The sequence below is a fragment of the Propithecus coquereli genome, unplaced genomic scaffold, assembly GCF_000956105.1.
Source record: "Propithecus coquereli isolate 6110/MARCELLA unplaced genomic scaffold, Pcoq_1.0 Scaffold295, whole genome shotgun sequence".
NCBI lineage: Eukaryota > Metazoa > Chordata > Mammalia > Primates > Indriidae > Propithecus > Propithecus coquereli.
In genome coordinates, this window is record NW_012148563.1 from 1,945,315 (window position 1) to 1,967,389 (window position 22,075).

The 22,075-nt window shown below is 51.0% G+C and overlaps 1 protein-coding gene across 3 annotated transcripts in view; it reads left to right on the forward strand.

The window, feature by feature from the left end:
- Positions 1-20,775, forward strand: part of AGAP1 (ArfGAP with GTPase domain, ankyrin repeat and PH domain 1) — a 544,117-nt gene extending 523,342 nt beyond the window's left edge. For all 3 annotated transcript variants that reach the window (XM_012648855.1, XM_012648858.1, XM_012648856.1), the window contains 2 exons: positions 17,786-18,041; positions 19,425-20,775. In XM_012648855.1, the coding sequence (XP_012504309.1) occupies positions 17,786-18,041; positions 19,425-19,628 (460 nt within the window). In that variant the 3' untranslated portion in view covers positions 19,629-20,775. The remainder of the gene's footprint in view (positions 1-17,785; positions 18,042-19,424) is intronic.
- The last annotated feature ends 1,300 nt before the right edge of the window (positions 20,776-22,075 follow it).

Genomic DNA, 22,075 nt, shown 5'->3' on the forward strand with positions numbered 1-22,075 from the left:
ACTTGTAAAAAACAATGCTGTCAATTTAAAATTGTGAAAAAAACCTTAAAAAGAGAAAAAGAACCCCCTCAAAAAAACTAAAAAAAAAAAAATTCAGTGTATGAACAATGTATTACAGGGATAGATTAAGGACAGTTGCACGGAGATAGTCCATAAGAGCTGGACGACTTCATGATTATTAATTATACTTTGGAGTCTTACATCACAATAAAACCCGCTTTTTTACTTGTAGGACATGGCTCTCCTTGGAGATTACTTTCACATTCATTTTCTACATTGCGCTGCTCTTTTTGAAATTCTTCTATGATTTGATTGATACACACCAACATGAGCATTTCCTGCCAAAGTCCATCTTCCGTGCCATGCTTCCGGGTTGCTCTGGGTATTTGGAAGTCCATGCCACATGCCCTCGTATACAGACCACAGATTTGGCAGAAACAGTACTGGTGATCAGACAGCGCCTTCGTTGTGTAAGTGCCTTATCCTGCCACGCACATAATTACTTTCAACCAGTCAGTAACTTCACTGGCTTCATCAGGCAAATGCTGCTTTAATTCATTAAGAGCTCCTGGAATGTCCCCAGCTGGAAGAAATGCCAATGCAGACAAATGACGCATTTTTAAACTGAGGTTTTTGTCGCTGCCATATCAGGCGGCCGATCCACTCATCTGAATTTTCCACCAAATGCACTGAGCTGAATGGAAAAAACAAACTTTATTGTGACACCTTGAAATTCAGTTTCAGAAGCCTTGATCACACCCAATTCCGTATCTGTCGTTATGTTTTGGGAGTTCAGTTGAAATCCATTTTCTTTCACGTTTATAAAGTGCTTCGCTTTTTTCAGCATTCAGGGTTGTGATAGGGATTGCATCTTTCAGGATTAGGATCCGAACCCGTCGTCGGTAATAACATTGTGTCAGTTTTAAGTTCCTTGTGTATAATAATGTGGGCCATCAAAATGCTGGCTTGGAACTTTAGAAGCACACAGTGGTGTCCGTTTGAGGGAACAAAAGAGTGCTCAGATTCTGGGTTTTTTAAAAAATTGTGGTAAAATATACACAACTTAAAATGTATCATCTTAGCCGTTTTTAAGCGTACAGTTCAGTGGCGTTAAGTACATTCACAGTGTTGTGCAGCCGTCACCACCATCCATCTCCGGGACTCTTCAATCTGAAACTCCGCGCCTAATAAATACAATCTCCCACTAGCCCCCTCCCCTAGACCCTGGCAACCACTGTTCCGCTTCCGTCTCTGTGAATTTGACTCGGTAACTCATCAGTGGAGTCTTACAGTGTTTGTCTTTCTGTGTCTGCCTTACTTCATTAGCATAATGCCCTCAAGGTTTATCCATGTTGTAGCTTGTGTCAGAATTCCTTTCCTTCCTACTAAGGCTGAATGAAATTCCATTGTATGGATATACCACATTTTGTTTATCCATGCAGCTATCAAAGCACACCTGGGTTACATCCGTATTTCAGCTACTGTGAATAATGCTGCTGTGAACACGGATGTATAAATATCTATTCGAGTGTCCGCTTTCAGTTCTTTTGTGTATATACTTAGAGGTAGGATTGCCAGATCATATGATAATTCCGTGTTTAATTATTTGAAGAACCATCATAGTTTTCCCACATTCTAGATTTTTGATTCATTTAAAATAGTATTGACTTTCTCAATGAAGTCTTTTTTCTAAAAACCTTTTTTGAAGTCTTTCAGACATCCTAGTGCTGCAGTCCCCAACCCCTGGGCTTGGGACCTCAGCACCAGGACCAGTACCGGTCCATGGCCTATTAGGAACCGGGCCGCACAGCAGGAGGTGAGTCGTGGAGAGTGAGCGAAGCTTCATCTGTATTCACAGCCACTCCCCATCGCTCGCATCACCGCCTGAGCTCCGCCTCCTGTCAGATCAGCGGCAGCATTAGATTCTCATAGGTGCGCGAACCCTACTGTAAACTGCACATATGAGGGATCTAGGTTGCTCCTTATGAGGATCCAATGCCTGATGATCTGAGGTGGAGCTGAGGTGATGATGCTCACGCTGAGGGAGTGGCTGCAAATACAGATTATCATTAGCAGAGAGGTTTGACTGCACAATAAATGTAATGCACTTGAATCAGCCCGAAACCATCCCCTCCGCCCACCCCTAGTCCATGGAAAAAATTGTCTTCCATTAAACCGGTTCCTGGTGCCAAAAAGACTGGGGACCAACCACTGCATTACATCATAGAGAGGAAGGAGCCTGGGCTTAAGACAGGGACCAGCCCGCTTCTCTCTGTTTGGGCAGAACCCTCTCCGCAGGAAGATGTAGGGTGGGCAGGGCTTTTCAGTTAAGTCAGGTTTTAAAATATATTTGGGTGGCTGGTTCTTCATTTTGCCAAGAACATTAAATAAATCATTCACTGTCCCCATCATTTCATAAAAGGACATTTTAACATAGAGAAGTCAGGGAGGACATAACATCAGAAGAACTGCCCTCTACAAATTCAAAATTTTAGCTTTACAAAAACCTCACTACATGGTTTGTGTTTCTGCCATTTCTCAGCCGACTGGCCATAGCTTTGCCACACAATACTTGAAAGCAACTGGGATATCCAGGACCAGCTGGAGAGTTTGTGAGGCCCCTGCTCAACAATTACCAAAATTTCAAGTTGGCGACAGCAGGACATTAAAGCAAGCTCCAGAGCTTGTGCTTGTGCAGCTGCGGAGACCGCGCCCATGCCTTGGGCTAGCGGGCTCCCGAGGCGCCACTGTGCCAGTCTTCTCGGACGCCCTCTCCTGCAAAAAGCTCAGCGCAGAGTTTTCATCTCACATCATCAAAGTCAATGACACTGGGCAAGTTAAACACCGTGTTGATTGCGGAAAATCAAACCTCTGACCAGTGTCTGCCTCCTGGTCCCATCAGTTAGAGGTTTGGTGATTTTAATGAAAAAATTTCGCTTAAGTTGTTGAGCAATAATGGTTTCCTTACGCTAGAGAATTAATTTATGTCCTTACCTTGAGTCATTCGCACCATCAGCTCCACCACCGCACAGCCAAACTTAGGAAGAAGTCCCTGATGGATGTGTAGATTTGAGTCCAATATTTTCAACATTTAAGATTAGTTGAGAAAGAAAAAGCAGGTAGGTATTCATTTGTTGAGTTTTCTCTAAAAAAGATTTCTGATCTTTCATAAAATTCCGGTTGTCGTTACCTTGGAATGGAATTCATCTGGGCCGTGTGAACGGCTGCTGGCGGGCCGTTCCCACCATGGAGAATATGTCAGCCGAGCTGCTGTGCGGGGATCTACTGCGGGCCTCCTCCACTAGCTTCCTGGTTTTCTGTTTTGGAGTCAGCGTCTCACTCTGTTGCCCGGGCAGGAGTGCCGTGGCGTCATCATAGCTCACTACAGCCTCAAACTCCTGGGCTCAAGTGATCCTCCCACCTCGGCCTCCCAAAGTGCTAGGATTACAGGCGTGAGCCACACACCTGGCCTCCCATTAGCTTCTTTCAACACCTTTCCACGTTTTCATATTTTGAGAAAAGTTAAAATGCAAATTAATTTTAAATGTCATTACCATTTGCATACTCCCCACGCCCAGTGCCTTTCTCCTCTCAAAATCTAAGATCTTGTTTTGTTTGGCCATTGTGACGATTCCAATCCCCTCCCACTCCCAGATTAAAAGGAAAACTACATTAAGAAAACTCTTTATCGTTCAGAATCAATAGTCTTGTGCCTTTAAAAAATAACATCACCAAAGACTGGAGTCCTTAAAGCCACTTGGCCTTTTTTACTAGAAACCGTTGCCCTCCGTGGCCTGCGACCTCCTCTCCCTCCTGTTTAATGACCAGTCAGCCAGCCCGTCTCTGAGGAGCCTGCGGGCTGTGCTTGGGCCTCTGCAGTCCTTGCGCCTTGTCCCTGGCTTTTGCATAAGGAGAGGCCTTCGACGTCCCTCTCCCCGGCGTTGAAAGGGCATCGGTGCACTTACGGCGAGGGCATCCATTTTACAGCATCCCAAGCGGAGGAAAAGGGCCATTTCTCTTGCCTGATCTGTTTATGATGCGATATGTTCCAAAGCCGATCACATCAGCCGCTGTTATGGTGAACTTAATTCTCTGTGATGGGGGCTCTGCCACCAGGGCAGCCGGGAGTGCCGCCGAGGTGCCGCCGCGTTTCATGCCACATTACGCGGAATCTAAGACCGCCTCACTCCACTGGCTCGGGTGCTCTCTCCCTGTGTGCAGAGTTACCGGGATTTATGCTTTAAAACAGTTCTTCGCATTTTTTCTAAGGTTGAAGTATAGAAACATCCACTGCTCGTGATTAGTGTAGCTTAGCTCTGTTACTGTGCAAACACATGCGATTTCCTATGAATTCACAAACTTGACTTACAAAACTAGCTTTGGGCAGAATGATAAAGGTGTCTGTGCTTAAATTCCAAGTGAGTGAAATATGTCCGCAAGTGGAAGATGGGAGGAGAGCGGCTCAGAGACACTAAGAGGTTGGGAGCGAAGGGGCCGTGACTTTGGAGCCCTTTAAATTTCCCTTGTTTTATTGTGTTGATTTACAATGAATTAGAAAATGGGGAGAAATATTAAAAATAATATCTTGGCTGCTTCTGGAACAATCTGGGTGTTTTGCCTTTCTCTAATAGGGTAACATTTTTTCCAAAGTCATTTTCTTAGAAATTAGACTTCTAAATTGTTGCAGCCCCCTAAGCCCCTCACCACCTCCCACCTCCGCCTGCCCCCTGCACCTGGCCTCCCGGGCCCCCATCTCCAGGGACAGCTCCTGCTACTGCCCTGGCTCTGACCGTGGTGCCCAGGAGATACAGCCCTGCTCTGTTCTGATAACAGAGCACGAATCCCGGCCTCTGTCCCGTTCCGTTCCCTGCCCCAGCTCACCCCAGGACCATCCAGAAAAAGGACAAAACTCTACCAGCCAAGGTCACTGTTCAGTCCCCCCAGGGTGGGGTATGGTGCTACCTGCCCGTCTGAAGCCCCGAACACCCAGCCCATGCGCGTGGCTTCCAGGAGGGCAGCTGTGCTTCCTGGTCCTTGTTCTCGGCCTGTGTAGTCTGACCCAGCGGGGTGGCCCCCTGGCCTCAGCCCCATCTTCTTTTTCTCCTCTTCCCCCGGTAAGCACCCCATGCTCTCTGGCTCCTGTCCCCACCCTGCTCGTGTGTTACTGAGGGCTGACCAGGCATCGCACAACATGCACGACCTCCTCTGGTCCTCGACATATCCCTGAGATGTGGGTGATCCTATCCCCATTTTTCAGATAAGGAAATCAAGTCCCAGATGCCTGAGATCACGATGCAGCATCTGAGGGAGAAATCGAACCCGGGCTATGGCAATCAGACACCTTAAGCACTTCTGGTTGCACTGAAGTTGAGGGCCGTGGGCAGTGGCCGCAGGACCTCTGGGGCAGGGCTTCCCTGCGAGTTTGCCACATGCCTGCTCCAGCCCGGCCCTAGATGGTTCCCATCCCGGCCAGTCTGACACAAGCGGGGTGCCGGCTCCCCGGGGCAGTCCAGCCTCCAGCGCCTGTCCTGTTCCATCCCCAGGACCCAAGCTGTGCTCCTGACAGGCTGGGACCTCGCTCCGTCAGCCTCACCAGGCAACTTCGCAGCAGGGGTGAATCCGGGGCCCTCGCCCAGTACCCGAGATGTCTGCCCCCACAGAATCACCCCCTGCACGCACCTCGTGCCTTCTCTGACTGTCCCTTCTCTGCCTCCCGTGGTGACAGGGCTGTGAGGGTCAGGCCCACCACCAGAATCCCGTGAAGCCACCATACTTTGGCCACTTAGAAAATCCAACTCAGGCCACAAAGACTCAGGTTACAAAGACCAGTGGAGGAGCCCTGCTGGGGCCAGAGCAGAGCCCATGGGTGCCCGTCTCAGCCTGCGCTGCTGCTCTGCCCGAGCCCACCAAGTCTGCCCCAGCACTGCAGCGTCAGGAGAGACTGGCTTTCTGGCTGCTGGGCAGGAAGACGCGGCTGGGTTCCTTCCCTCTGTCTAGGTGAGGGAAGACACGCTGTCACTCGAGGAAGCAGAGATGGGGACTCGCCTCCTAAGCCTCCAGGCCAGCAGGAAGGTGTCGTCCACCAGGGCCACCTACAAGGAAAAGGAGTTAGAGTCATGCAAAGTGGTTGATTGGTCTGAATGGAGAAGTATAAAAATCCCACTTACCTGTTTTAAAATTAAGAACAGAGCCATACAAGCATTCATGATCGACCTCACTTTTAACGTGATAGCCAGAAAAGGAGGAAAGACGGGCAGGGCAGGGAGACTGAGGGCAGGGAGGAGGACAGCGTGGCCTTGGCACTTGGTCTCAGTCAGTTCTGGCTGTGGTCACAAGATGCTGTAACAAGACTGGGTGGCTTGCACAACAGAAATATTTCCCTCACACTTCGGAAGCCTAGGACGTCCAAGATCAAGGTGCCGGCGGATCCGCTTCTGGTGCGGGCCCCTCTTCCTGGCTCGCAGACAGGCGTCTCTTGCTGTATCTTCACGTGGAAGGGATCATCTTAGAAGGGTACAAATCCCATTCCCGAGGGCTCTGCCTAGAACCCAGTCACCTCCCAAGGTCTACAAATCCAGGTACCACCACATCAGGGGTTAAACTTCAACATAAGCATCAGGGGCGGGGACACGAACGTTCAGTCCATAGCACTCCTCGTTCCCCCTCCGTGCACCTTGCACCGTAGCAAATAACTGTTTCCTCCCTGCCCTTCGGCTTGCGGGCCGCAGCCTTTTGGGTGCTGAGCTTCAGGACATCCGCTCTGTTCGGTTTCCAGGTGTAAATGTGTAGTGCAGCAGGGCACAGGGCTCTGGGCCACCGGGCACCTGTGCGTCGCCGCTGCGCGTGTGATCCAGCCAGACCCTGTGCTCCCTGTGTCAGGGATGCTCCCAGCCTTCCACCCTGGCAGCTTCCCAAGGGGACAGTTAAAGGGCTGGAGAAGGTTGGGCTCTGGGGGCCGTGCTGTGATTCCAGGGTCGAGAGGATTAATGTGAGCAAATTCTTTCATTCTGGGGCAAATTTCCCGTGAATGGAGTCAGAGCAAGCAGTTGGGGTCACCATGGCAGGCTGGTGGGTGAGACTCTTGGAGGACCAGGTGCTGGTCATTCCACTTGGGCTTGTCACGGTGCTAATGGCAGCAGAATGGCGTCTGCAGGTCACTCAGGATTAGGCCAGAAGGACCAGTCAAGGTCTGGCTGGGATCCAGGAGGGAGGACTATGGGGGCTGGGGCTGGGGCTGGCTGCCTTGGTGTGTCACATGTTTTACAGGTTCGTCCAAACGGAAAAGTCAGGGAGGCCTTCCCTTGAGCGTGCCCAGCGAGAGGAAGGCCACCCACCGGGCCCAGCAGCTCGAACCTCACGCTGACAGGAGTTCTCCTGTGCCCCAGGGGCAGCAAGTGCCTCCTGTTCTGCCTTTACCGCCCCAGCGGATCCTCCTGTGGGACTTGAGACACCAGAAACAATGGGCACTTGGATCATCTGGCCTCTCTAAAGGGGAAACCAAGGCCAAAGAGAGGTTGGGTGCCCTGCCCAGGGCCCCGTGGCCAGCCATGTCCCTGCCCAGAGAGTCCTGGGCCCCTTCTGCATGCTGTGTGCTTTGTGAGCCCTTGGCGGGGTTCGAGCTGCTGGGCCGGGTGGGTGTCTCCTCACTCCCAGGCCAGCATGGGCTGATGACCCGGCCCAGCATCTCCTCGTGCTGCTTTCTGCTTCCGAGTAACATCCCGTAGGTTGCCTCAAAACTTCAGCCGAATGATGTTGCGTTTGCATTATTGCTTGTATCTGGGACACTTTTCTGCTTGGCCTGGTCAATACCCACCAGGCAGGTGTTGGGAGGGGCCCAGTGCTAACGACAGCAAAGCCACCAGGGCCACCGCGTCTCAGCCTGCAACTGCGATAAGGGATGAGACCACACTCAGCTCAGGTGATGAGCCTCCTTACCCAGATACCTGCTGGCTGGCCCAGGCTGAGCGGGCGGCCCAGGGCAGTGCAGCAATGAAAACCTCGCTGGGCTGGAGCACCTGAGCACCTGCGCACCGGAGCATCCTCAACCCGCGGGGCTGCCGGGGCCCCCGCACCTGCGGCCGGGCACGGTTAACTGCAACTCTCAGAAGTAATAAGCCTAATATGGTTGACTTTATTTAATTAATAATGATCCTGTTCTGTTCCTCCGTGCTCATAAAACACCCTGCAGGTTGGCAAAAACACTCATAGTATTGATCAGAAGTCAGGCGGGATATTTATTTTATCTTTGCCCCATGAGCATAAATCCTTGTCCGCTGCTCCTGCTCCCTTGCACGCGGGATTTACAGTGGCCAGCTCCTTAAAAGCTTTCAGTAATTAAGGAATAAATATCCATCGGTCTTTGTTGTCCGCGCTCTATCCCGAGGCCTGACCCCCTAGCAACGCTGCGGGAGAAGGCATGCGTGCGAGGCGGGGAGGTGCGAGGCGGGGTCAGCTTCGGCGCTCAGCTTGCAGCGGGCCAGGGTCTTCCCCTGCCGAGAGAGGAAGCCCCTCTCTCTCCCTGACATTGTTCCAGCGCTCTCTTCCATGCCTCCCCTCCCAGTTCCTGTTTTGCTTGAGGCAGGAAGCACTTTGGAAATTCCTTGCTGCTAGCTTTCTTTTCTCTCCTGCTTCTGCCTTCCTGTCCTCCTCTCTGTGTTTCAAACCCTGCCTGTCTCCTCCAGTTTCTCCGAGCCCCAAGGGTGTTCCCCTCTCCCATGCATTTCGGTGCAGAATCTCTTAAAATCAGGTTGAAAAATCCTCTCCAATGTGTGGGAGGGAAAAAAAAAAAAAGATATTTCCAACAGGAGCAATGTGACAAGTGACAGGCACAAAAAACAAATTTCTTCTTGGCCTTTTAACATTTGAGGGGGAGGGGTTCCCATAAAAATGAGCGCATCAGACTGGACGTGGAGTGGACTTTCGGGAAAGGCTGTGGCTTCGTGCTCAGTATTTTATAAGAGTGTTCAGAAAGCCACATTTGTGGCGATTTGAGGGCCGATGACAAAACCACCGAGAGACGGTTTTCACGCCACCCCAAAATGTCCTTGGCTCTGCCACAGATAGTGGGACCCCGAGGACTGAGCGGGCATCTGGGCGTCCACTCCCAGGTCCCTGTTCCTGCTGACTGGTCTCCTAGGTTGCCACGAGATAGTGTTGAAAGCCAATCAGAAGCTTTGTGGTTGTTTGTAAAAAAAACTTTCTTTTCTGGGAATCCATCCCATTAACCCTATCACCCCTTGGCAGTGTGCTGAGCCCACCTGCCAGGCCCAGAACGCAGCCGACGGCAGTTCAGTGTGCCCACGTCTTTGCAGCCCTCCATGCAGGAGCAACGAAGAACGGGCCTTGCATCAAGATGGCATCTCTCTCTGGAAGGTGGTGGTGTCTAGGTGTGACTCTCCCTCCACCCAGGTGTCCTGAGGGTCTTGCCCACGCTTTGCTGGTCAACACCGATGACAGGATTTGCCAGTGCACACGTGATGATGCCACCAGCAGTGACCAAGGTTTGCTCTAGGACCGGGATGCCTGGCAAACCTTGGCTCCCAGGGACCACATACCCTTCTGTCGTGGGTACTGGCACCTGTATCATTTGCTGTGTCCCTCAGTTTTTTCCCCCAAATTAGTGATTTCCTTTCTCTTCATTCTATAATTCTTTAATGATTATTATTATTATTATTTATAGTCAGCCTACAAGTAATCTTTGCAAGGAAGAAAAGCAGAGGTAAGAACTGTCAGGTCATCCAGATCCGTGCGTCCTCTGCAGTGGTGGACGTGTCCAGATCAGCAGCCACAGACGTGGTGTGGACCTGGGCAGCCCACGGTGGCAGCTGCAGCCACGTGTTTGTGTTGAGCACTTGCAACGTGTGGGACGTGTCTAAAGGAGATGAGCTTTTGTCCTATTTTATTTCACTTAATTTGAACCTAATCAAAGTTTAATTCACGACTACCCCGTTGGTAGTGCAGCTCTAGATTCTCTCTCAGAAGCGAATCGCACCTAACCCTTTGCCAGGGACAGAACCAAGTGTTGCGACAGCCGGAAGGAGAAAGTGGGCAGAGCGGTGCCGTGGATCCGCCTGGATCCCGCAGTCCGGGTGGTGGCCGTGCACACAGGAATGAGCTTCCTGCTTCGGAGGCAGCAGAGCCCAGAGGAAGAAGTCAGACAGTGCCACGGTGGCCAGCCACTCGGCTATCACCTCCTTACGACTCACCTTCTCTAAAATAGGGGTGACAGTAGGACCTGCCTCACTAGGCATTGTCAAAATTAAATGAGATGATTGTACCACAGACTCAGCCCATCGGGTGCGTCATAAGTACTTAGTAAGCATCGGCTATGAACAGCATTGATATTTTCCTAGTCCGAATAGCAGAGTCTGGCTATTTTCGTAGTGACTCTTCTCTTTTATATGAACAACGTCCATGGATCAAAAACCTACCACTTGGCTCATGTAGCATTGTAAACAAAGGTGCACGAACGACGCGAACGGCTTAGGTTTATTATTGTCTCAGTCCTTTGGGGCGGTTATGGCACAATCCCTTAGACAGGGTAGTTTCTGCAGCATAGAAATGTGTTGCTCGCAGTTCCAGAGGCCACAAAGTCCGGGATCAAGGCACCAGCGAGTTGTTGTCTGGTGGGACTTGGCCTCTGCCTCAGATGGTGCTGTGTCACTGTGTCCTCCCCTGGGGGGAAGGGCTCGTGATCCCCGCCAGGCCTCTTTACTTCTTCATACCGTCACCTTGGGGGTTATGATGTCAGTAAATGCCTTTGGGGGGACACAAACACTCAGAGGCAGCAGTGGTGAAAGAGCAGCCTTTGTCGAGGGCGGCGTCCTGATGAATTCTCGCAGGGAAGGCAGCCCCGCCGCGGTGTCCCACACGCTGGGACGAGAAAGGACCCGTCCCAGTTCTGTGTAAGTGAAAGCGTTGGGAACACACAGCTCTTCCCATGCCATCCCCCTCTCCCCCGTCACTTGAGGACAGATAAACCATCACGGCGATGGTTGTCCCCATCGTCCTAGGCAGTGTTGTCAAGCGGCTGGTCTCGCCCTGGTGCATCTCCCAGCGCAGCCTGCTCCTGGTGATCGGCTCCACCCCTGGGTCCTTGCCGCAGAGATCGGAATACAGCTCTCTCCCCCCACAACCCTGACCTTGCAAGGTTTCTTTTGCAAACGTAAATGCGCATTTCCATCCCGACCCACCCTCCTGCTCCCTCTGTCTGGTGCCCGTGCAGGTCGAAGGGAACGCAGCGTCCGCCCTTTTCCAGAGAAGAGAGCTTCGGCCCAGCCAGCTGCCGGCCGGCCGCATCTGTCCCCAGGCCCGTCTGTAAGGCTGGGGCCAGACTGGGAGCCTCTCTTCCTTCATCCCGCAGCCCTGAGCAGTCTGGGAGGTGCGGAGTTCCCTGAATCTCCCTTCCTTCTTGCTGCGTTTCAAAGAAGGAAAGGCTGTGTCTGTCAATGCCAGACTCCTTCCCCCTCTTTTAAAACTTGGAATACAGTTGGCCCACCCCTCTTTCCCTGCAGCCTTTCCTTTTTGCCACGATTTCCCAAAATAGGGTCAGGACTCTGCTGTCACATATGCATCGTGCCCTGCATTTGACGTGTAGTTTGTTTATTAAAAAATATACACGCTCGAGCGTCCTTCTAAGAGTCGTGCTAATCAGGAAAGATCAGGAAAGCCAGTTGCTGTCGTCACACTAAGCACTCCTCTCACATGGAGATTGCACCTTGTCAGCTGGCCCCGTGGTATTTCCTGGTGCCCGCAGTTGGCCAGCACTAAATCTGCAGGTGTCAGATGGGGTGTGTCCAAGGGAATAGTATTTGGGGTGGGCACACGGAGCCCACCTTGGCCAAGTTACCAGCCCTTATAGTCAGGTGTGGCACAGCCCGTCAGGCTGCAGTGCCAGAGCGTCCGTCTCCAAGCCCAGCGGAGCCCGGAAAACCCAGAGGGCTCCCAGCTCCTGTGCCCGGCCCCCCCTGTTGTCGGACCCCAGGTCTGGTGCTCTGCCCAGGATGGCCCTGTAACTGCGCCAGGCAGTTTCCTGCGGTGGCCCGGAGGAGGTGGAGGGCCTCCTACAGAAGGGGTTTCATTCTAGGCAGGAAGAGAAAAAACTATTTACTGCGGCACCTTTGGATGTAGCTTTTCTTTTTATTTGGGGGGACTGGGTCCGAGTCCTTCTTCTGATTAGCTGCCCGTCCCTGGTTTTCCCTTGCTCTCCTGCAGCTGATTTATTTAAAGGTGTGTCAGCACCGGATCAGATGGGGAGCGGGGCCCCCTCCTTTCTGCTGATGGCAGGCTGTGCCAATAATTCATTTTTTAGCTCATTAGCTAACAGAGGCTGTGAACAGTGGTCCTCCAGGGGATTGGAATGAGGTGAGGTGATCTACTGCCGGCTCCGCTGCTCTTGAACTGGCCTTCCTTGGGGAAATGAAAGCCCCGGCCAAGACTAGCCAGGATCCCAGAAGTGAAACCGGGACACCACGGTAACAGTCCGAGTGTTGGCGCTTTGGTGTCAGGGTTGCTTAGGGCGAATGGTCTTAGACGGGGTGTTTTCGTGGAAAATAAACCATTGTCAGAGTGTCCGTCTTTCACACGGTACCTGTGTGTGCAGAAGCCAGATAGGAATGAGGAAGGATGCGGCTGTCCTGTGTGTTAGTCGGCTCGGCTGCCACCGCGAAATGTCACATGCTAGGTGGCATCAGGGAGGGAAATTGATTTCTCACAGATCTGGAGGCTGGAAGTCCAAGATTAAGGTACCAACAGGGTTGGTTTCTGGTGAGGCCTCCTTTCCCGGATTGCAGATGGTGGCTTTGCACCGTGTCCTCATGTCCTCATGTCCTCGTGTGCACGCAGAGAGAGATCTGGCGTCTCTTCTGCTTATATGGACACCTGCCCTGATTGAATTAGGGGCTCCCTTCATGGACTCTTTTAGCCTTAATTACCTCCCTGGAGACCCCATCTATACGTCCAGCTTCACTGGGGGTTAGGGCCTCAACATGTGGATTTTGCGGGACACAATTCGGTCTATAACATGCAAGAAGCCTTCAAACATTTCAAGGCTGTGGGCAGGGGCTGACCAGACCTTGCCCCAGCAACTCTGACAGCCATGGGTCATTTAAACCAGCCATGCCCCACTTACTGCAGTGTCTTGGTGCCCTCTGCACCCTTAGGGGAGCACACAAGATGCCAGTGGTCTTGTCAAGGCCCCTGGCCAAGAGCAACCCACCTCACCATGCTGACCACAAAGTCCTGTGAGGGTCTTATCTCCAGACAGCCATGATTTAGAAACCTCTAGCACCCAGCAGGTGTTTTGGCACCCAGCCCCATGCCACCAGCACCACCAGCACACAGACCACCCCGTGGTGGGCTCTTGCACACATGACCTTGATGTTGAATTATCAGAGACGTTATGCTCTTCAGTCATAACACCAACAGCTCCTATCTGCAGAGGAACTGCTCTGGCCAGCCCATCATCCAAATGCATGATCTCAAATCCCAAAACAGCCCTGGCTGGTGTGGATGTTGCTGTACCCATTTTACAGATGAGGAGAGGAGGGGTCCAAGAAATTATTAGAAAGGTGAAGTCAGCTGGATGTGGTGGCACACGCCCGTGGTCCCAGCTACTCGGGAGGCTGAGATGGGAGGCTTGCTTGGCAATTCAAGGCTGCTGTGAGCTGTGATTGCACCACTGCTCTCCAGCCTGGGTGACAGAGTGAGACCCCGTCTCTAAAAAAAAAAAAAAAAGTGAAAGTCCACCACTAAGGAGGAAAAAGCAGACATGTAAACCCCAGTCTCTCTAACGCTGAACACCGCAGCCTTTAGCCCGGCATCCGTGGGAGAGTTTATTTCCCGTGCTCTGGCCCCTGCAGAAAGTGCACAGAGCTAACCTCCCCCCACCCCGTTTGTCAGGTCGGGCAGCGGCCACAGGACATGGGCTCTAGGTCATGGCAAGTGGTTGAACATGGACGGGGGGGTGCTGAATGAGCACCCCAAAACCCCAGTGCCCATGTCTGAGTCCTGTTTTCATACCAGTTGGATTTCAGCTGCTAAGAAGGGTCACTTCTGACACAGACACGAAGCCCAGGGGCTGCCCAGAGCTTTCTGGCCACGTCCTGGTGTCTGGAAACACACTGAAATATTGCAGCCCCAAAGGACCCAGAAGTCGGCATTGAGAGCTTCTGTTTTTAAGTAGCACACGAAGTTTGGGTGAAGAGCCATGGTTCTGTCAGGTAATAAGAGCCACAGGAACAGACCTGGGGGCGTCCTTGGGGAAACATGAGGGGTCACGCGGATGTGGGGCAAGGGGAGGCCCCGCCAAGAAGCCTGTCCAGGGACTTGGCCCTTGTCTCCTATCCCTGCAGAATTCCCGGGTAACAGTTACCAATATCAAGCCCGTTTCTGTATCTGAGTTGTAGACTCGGGTTTTCAAACCCATGTGAGCAATCTGTTCCTTCTCTTATCGGGAGCCACGAGGCTAAGGAAGCCCAGGCCTGGGCCCCTCCTGTTGTCCCGCCTTCTCCCAGGCCCTCTTTTTAATTTCATGTACATACTATTTCAATTTTCCTCTTAAAGAAGGCTCCCAAAATAGTATACATTTTCAGCTCCACAAAACCTGGACTCACCTTTATTATGTATTATAAACAGGACCGATTTCTAAAAGCAAAGAACGGCTCATTCAGACGTGTGTTGGTTTCAGTCCCTTCAGATGGGCTTGCCCCCGGGTGACCAGACCCGGACAGAGTCCCCAGAGCACACGCGGGTGACAGCAAAGGGCGCAAGAGCTGTGGTTTTGTACTCATTCTTTGGCCGGAGTATTTGAATGAGAAAAAGAAAATTGAATAATTGCAGTTAGGACTGTAGTTACTATGTAAATTCTCGGGTTTATCCCCGGATGATTTAGCAATGACCATTAAAATCAATCGGAGCAGAATAAAGCAGTTATGATTTTAATGCCTACCAAAAAATGAGAGTTAGCTAATCGGAACTTGAAAATCTGGACATCTTCACGACCATCCCTTTTCATTTAATTCACGTTTTGCTCTTCCTCTCCTGTGATTTATGAAATGCATTAACAAACATTTAATACATTTTAGGTAAAGTTCGAAAAATATCATCAAAACCGCTTTTTGCTGTTCTTTTGTTTTTGGTCTTTCTCTCTAACTGGCATTTCTCAGACATGGCCAGCACTTGGGCGCACGTGTTTTTGCCGAGTGGGGCGCGAGGGCTGCGCCCACCGCTGCATTTGTGGGTGCCAGTGTGTCAGTTCTCAGCTGCAGCCCGGTGTTTGTCCTGGAAATCTCCGAATGAAAAGAGTCGGGGGTCACTCTGGGGTCACTCCCATGTACCAGGAAGTGAAGCAAAACTAATGCAGATTTACTCCTGGAAGAATTTGTTTGCCTAAGTATTTAAAAACAGATTAGGGCTAACCCGACACTGGATCACCGGGAGCAGTGTAAACACGGGTAAAAGGTGTATACAACGCTTTTCCTCTGTGCTTCGGAAGCAGAAATGTCACGGGTAATGAGTTTTCTTTCTAGACTTTCGTGGAAGCCCTAAGTGATCTCTCCGTGCCGTTTGTAGCTATGTACTCTGATTACTCCCCTGGAGAAACTTCTGGATTTTAGGAGAGGGCAATTGAGAATCAGTGTATTATTTCGGTCTCTGTGGGTAATCACAGCCCCTTCTCGGATGGCGGGCTTTTCTCTCTTTTCTTCATCATCCTCATCAGAAAGCATCTGCCCGGCCGAGGAGCACACCCTGCCGGCTCTGCTCCCTGGCCGCTTGCAAAATTTCAAGAGCTACTTGTAAAATCTCACGTTGTTCTTTTTAAATTTCTTGCTCCCCCACTCCTCCCCCCTTTTCCTATCAGTGCTGCTGAGTCTTGGGGACTGCTGAGTTTTCAGTACCTCTCAAATCCTTTTTTTTTTTTTTTTTTTTTTTTTTTACAGATAGTGGTTCTCAGCTGTTATTGGGCCTGGAGTGCAACCTCACACTCCTGGGCTCAAGCGATCCTCCTGCCTCAGCCTCCCGAGTAGCTGGGACTACAGGCATGCGCCACCATGCCCGGCTAATTTTTTCTATATATTTTTAGTTGTCCAATTAATTTCTTTCTAATTTTAGTAGAGACGGAGTCTCGCTCTTGCTCAGGCTGGTTTCAAACTCCTGAGCTCAAACAATCCGCCCGCCTCGGCCTCCTAGAGAGCTAGGATTACAGGCGTGAGCCACCGCGCCTGGCCATCTCACATCCTTTTTTGAGAAACTAGAACCAAAAGCCATCCTGAGCAGCCACAGAGCCTAGGAGCAGCTTGCCCAGGGTCCCTGCTCCGGGTCAACGTAAACACGCCTTGCTGTCGGTTTCTCTTGCTCTCTTTCTTGAGTTTCTCATCCCATCCTGGCCCCCTTTCTCCTCAGCCCTCCCTCCAGATGTCATATGCAGGGTCCCTGTCCTCTTTAGACCCCCGGGGATGGAGTGGTTATCACACCCACTGACCTGTGGATGCTCAGTCCCGGCTGGGTCATGCAGGGGAAGCGGGGGCGGCTGCCATCATCTCTGCTGTCCACACCCCTGCCCCTACCCGGCCCTGTCCCCAGCCTTATCCTCTCCTCTGTGCCCCTGCTCAGCCCTGGCCTTGGGGGGCCGCCTGCCTTGTTTCCTACACCCTGGAACAATTTCCCTCAGAAAACTTGGCTGTTCATTGTCATTTGAGGGCTTTGTGACATCCTGCCACCTGCACTTAAGCCTTTCCCAGGTGTCCTGAGAGATGACAGATGCGCATGCAGTGACTGGACTTAGCTTGTGTCTCTTTTCCAAACCTCCCCGTTGGAGTTTCTGCCTTTCCAGGGTGGGTCTCTGGCCATGTTTCTTCAACTGAAAGTGTTCGGAGACCCCGGGGAGATCACACACCCTCCTATCGCAGGCGGATGAGCTAAGAGCACACGTCACCCCCAGGTGGGGGGGGCCCTCCGACTGTCCTGCCCCCAGACTCTAGCCAAATGTCCTTTAATCCCGACTCACAATTTTTCTTGCTTATAGTAAAACTGAGCTGTCGGCCTATGGAGGCTGTCCTTGCACCCTGTCTCTCCGATGCATGGGAGGTGTGAGAACCACTGACCCAAGGCCACAGCTTCTGCACTAAAAGCAAAAGAAATCGAGAACTCTGAGGCCATGAGCCTTAGATCAGTGGTTCTCCTACCTTGGGTATCAGAAGCCTCTGCAGGGCTTTTTTTTTTTTTTTTTGAGACAGAGTCTTGCTCTGTCACCCTAGGTAGAGTGCAGTGGCATCATCATAACTCACTGCAACCTCTAACTCCTGGGCTCAAGCATCCTCCTGCCTCAGCCTCCTGAGTAGCTGGAATTACAGGCACGTGCCACGACACCCGGCTAATTTTTCTATTTTTAGGAGAGATGGGGTCCCGCTCTTGCTCAAGCTGGTCTTGAACTTCTGAGCTCAAGCAACCCTCCCACCTCTTCCAGAATGTTGGAATTACGGGCGTGAGCCTGTAGGGCTTTTTAAAACACCCCCTGAGGTTCTGATTTTGCTGGGGGTCGGGGAAGGTTGGGGGTGGGGGTGGAGAACCTGCATTTCTGGTAAGTTCCCAGGTGGTGCTGGGCTGCGGTGAGGACGCCACTTTGTGAGCATGGATTAGCTGCATCCCTGGGGACTCCCTTGTGCCAGGGAAGACACTTATCTCCAGTTACCTGCCTCCCTCTGAGTGCCTGCTGGCCACGCAGGCGGGGGCTGTGGCCCGGGTTTTCCTGCCAATGGTGACCACACCTGTCTGGTGGCTCTTGCAGGGAAGAGAAGGAGCGGTGGATCCGGGCCAAGTACGAGCAGAAGCTCTTCCTGGCCCCACTGCCGTGCACAGAGCTGTCCCTGGGCCAGCACCTGCTGCGGGCCACTGCCGACGAGGACCTGCGGACGGTCATCCTGCTGCTGGCGCACGGCTCCCGGGACGAGGTGAACGAGACCTGCGGGGAGGGAGACGGCCGCACGGCGCTGCACCTGGCCTGCCGCAAGGGGAACGTGGTCCTGGCGCAGCTCCTGATCTGGGTACGTGGCGCACGTTGGCGCACTCGTCATGCATATGGTGTGATACAGATTAGATAACAACTGCGGTTAGTTTGCTAGGACTGCCACAGCGAAACACCGTAGACCAGGTGGCTTAAACAACAGACAGTTGTTTCTCACAGTTCTGGAGGCTGGAAGTTCGAGGTCAAGGTGCCGGCAGGGTTGGTGTCTTGGAGATGGCTCCTCTCCCTGTGTCCTCACATGGCCCTTCCCGCCTTTCCTCTGCACCCACGCCCGGGCCTCTTCCTCTTCTTACGTGGGCGCTAGCCCTGTAGGATCAGGGCCTCGCCCTTAAGACCTCGTTTAACCCTACCTGCCACCTTAAAGGCCCCATCTCCAAATATAATCGCTTTCGAGAGTGCTGGGTGTGAGGCTTCACCGTGCGAATGGCGAGGGGAGCGGGGGCATAGTTCTGCCTGCGACAAATCGCTGGCCGTCCTTCCTTATCAAATTGGCGGAGAGCTCCTTCGATGGCTCGGGGCCGTAGAGCGTGCGCTGAGACTCCCTTACAGTGTGAGCCGGCGGAAACGGGGGTGAATCCACCCTTTCCATGAGCAAGAAACTTAGAAATGTTGTGTACTTTAACCGAGCGTTTCCTCCTCCTAATCATCTCTCTGATGATCAGAGATCCTGAGAAAGATTTGATGTGAGGATATATATCAGGGCACTATTTCTACCAATGACAATATTTGGACAAAATGTGCAGCATTTGAGGACAGAGTGACTGAATTATGCTCGTGTGGTGGGATACTAGATAGCTATTATGTGTCATGCTTTTGAGTCATTTTTAATGATGTAAGAAAATGATCACAGTACAGTGTTCAGTAAAAAAAAAGGAAAGGTTAAAACGACTTGTATAGTTTTATCTCAATTATGCACACATACATTTAGATTCAGAGAAAACCCATTAAAAGAAAACACACTAAAATATTAACAAAGGTTATCTCTGAATGGCAACATTATAGGTGATTTTTCTCTCTTATGCTTTTATGCATTGCTTATGTATTTTCTACAATAAAATGAATTGCCTCTGAGATAAAAAAAGAAGTGATTTATATTCTTTTTACAATTGGAAAGTCAAAATAGAAATAGCAAAATTAAAGTTATCCTTGATTCGTTGATATTGCACAAAGGAGGGGCTTTTAGTTGAGAAAAGTATGTTTTTCCCTTAAAGAATGCCCTGACGGGGGGCCAGGCTGTGCCTCCAGCACTGGCTGGTCCTGGGTCCCCACCACTCCTACTGTAGCCGGCCCCAGCAGTCCCTGTCGGAGCACAGGCCACCAAGTGCAGGGGCCCAGAGGAAGCTCCCTGCCCCTCCCTCCGTCAGACCCCATGATGCTAACCTGGGCTCTGTTGCCTCCGCAGTACGGGGTGGACGTCATGGCCCGCGACGCCCACGGGAACACGGCGCTGGCCTACGCCCGGCAGGCCTCCAGCCAGGAGTGCATCGACGTCCTGCTGCAGTACGGCTGCCCTGACGAGCGCTTCGTGCTCATGGCCACCCCCAACCTGTCCAGGAAGAACAATAACCGGAACAACAGCAGCGGGAGGGTGCCCACCATCATCTGAGGAGCAGCCGTGCCCACCCACCACCCCGCCAGGCCTGGGACGCGGCAGCCTCGCCGCGCACTGGAAGTTGCAGCACGTGAGTCCCGTCGCATCCCCTCACTGTTCCTGGTGGTCACCTCCCACCCACCCGCCCACTCTCACCCAAAACGAAATCACAAAGCCCGGACATCCTCAAAGGGCAAAGAGGAGGCCAGGAGGCTGCAGAATCGATCCCTTTTCATAAACTCCCCTAAACAACAAACAGGAGAGACCGACGGGGCCTTGGTTCTTCGATGATAGCACACGGTGCGGGACCCTTGTCCTGGTGGCACAAGGGACGGGGACTCGAGGGGGAGAGGAGGTGAGGAACAAGGAGAAGGGGCAACTTTCCTTAACCGGCAGTTAAGCACATCAGTACATTTCACCTCTACCAAACGGAACACTTGGATTTCATCTCTTCTCCGAGGAGCTTGACGGCATAAATCAGAGGCAAGCACAGAGTTTGTCAGGTTTGAAGCCCCTATGATGGTATGTGTCAAATCAGTTGTAGCTAATCTGTCCAGGGAGAATACTGGCTTCATTACACTTGTATAGTTGAGTTCTTGCAGCATTACCGCTGTTTAATAGAACATGATTAGTCATCACCGAGAAGAAAGCATATTAGCCGAGGAGGTAGTTACGCGGCACGCTCCGGTGATTGCCACGATGTGATTGCAATACTCTTAGAAGCATCATATTATCCCAGACATGTTCTTTCAAGCCCTTGGAGCCCTCCTTTCTAAATTCACTGTCATAATTTAGTATCTGTTTAATTTTTCAGTCCAAAGAGAGGAAATCAGTTGCTGAGTATTATTTGACTGCAGTCTCCTTGGTGCAAAAACAAAATGGAAAAAATAAATAAGAATAACTCAGAAATTCAAAAGGAAATCACAAATTCAGCTAATAATAGCATTTTGAGTACATTCGGTAAACCGAGTAAATACATAAAAGGCTATTTTTTCCGAACATAAGAGATATTTTATGTCCTTTTGCCAAGGTGGATGTGTCGGGTCTCAGCCACTCCTGGGCCACGTTGCCCAAGTTACACAGGCTTCTGTATTGTGTCTTTAGATAAGATGTGTGAAAATCTATTTGAATAAAAGAAGTTCATAAATATGCATTGATTTTTGTACAGACAAATGGCACCTCTGTTAATTTATAAATTGAACTGGATGTGAACTAATAACGTGCAACTAGTTGAGATAAGAGGGTTACAGATCGTTGTACATGGAAAATATTCCCAGCAGTAAACACTTCCATTAACGTGATATACAGCTTTTAAAAAGGAACATATCAGGATAAGATGGTGGTACGATTTGCTTATTAAAATTGAGAAGGGAAAAAAAAAAGACCCTGGCGCATATTAGAAAGGGGAAAAGAGGCATGTGATTTCTCGTGATTGAAAGCATGATTTAGTTCGGACGCTACTTTTGCTAACCAAGACCAAGGGGCTCTGGCAAGACGGGGCGATTTTCTGAATGCCAGACCAGGGTGCTTTACAGAGGCAGCCGCTGATGGTTCTAAGCCACCCACTGGCTCCTGAGATCCCACACGACCTGGACTTAGCGGCCAGGCCCCGCCGGCTAGCACCTCGCCTGATGTGCCGTTGTCGTGGTACCGTGAGCCGCCTTCACTGTGGCGGTCAAACGCAATAAGCCAAGTCATGGCATCCCTGAGGTTCGAAAGAAAAGGGGGCGGCTTTGCCTCTGGCAGTGTGACGGGGAGGAAGGGTTGTCATGATGGAAGATGAGGACACCGGCCTGCCGTAGCACAGAAACACAAAGGCACATTGCCTGGCAGCCACCGGGAAGTTCCTTGCTCTCCTATATTAAACCTTATGTTTGTAAGTTTTTCCTCTTCTTTCACTTTTTAAAAAAATATTCAAAGTAGGTGGGGAAAGAAATAAAGCTTTACAGAGACTTTATATGTGGGTAAGTGTTTCATGGAAATTTCTAATCTTAATTAAGCTCGGTGGAAGTCACCAGAACCCAAAAATACAACAAGTGCAGAAGCCACAAGTCTGAGAACCGTGACAACAGTCCCATAGCCCATCCATTCGAGTTTTAATTCTGCGTTTCATCACTGTGTAGTTATTTTAAATGTGAATAGAGAAAAATCAAGTCATTGCCTATTTTCGAAGAACGCGTTAGTGTTCTCACCCGGCTGTACACGTGCAGCTCCGCACAGCCCTGACCGTGGACTTTCTGTAGTCAGCACAGATATAGTATAAATGAAATTCTTAAATTATTTCATTGTAGTTAATTCCCACTATAGGAATGCTTTATCATAGTGAAGCCTTCTGTTGAAAAGAAACGGAATTCCTTGTAAGGCTTCTCTTTGGGATGTATATGAGTGTGTACATATTATTCTATGTGTTTATAATATAATATTTTCCCAAATGACTTCTCGTTTCAATCCGCCTTCTACAA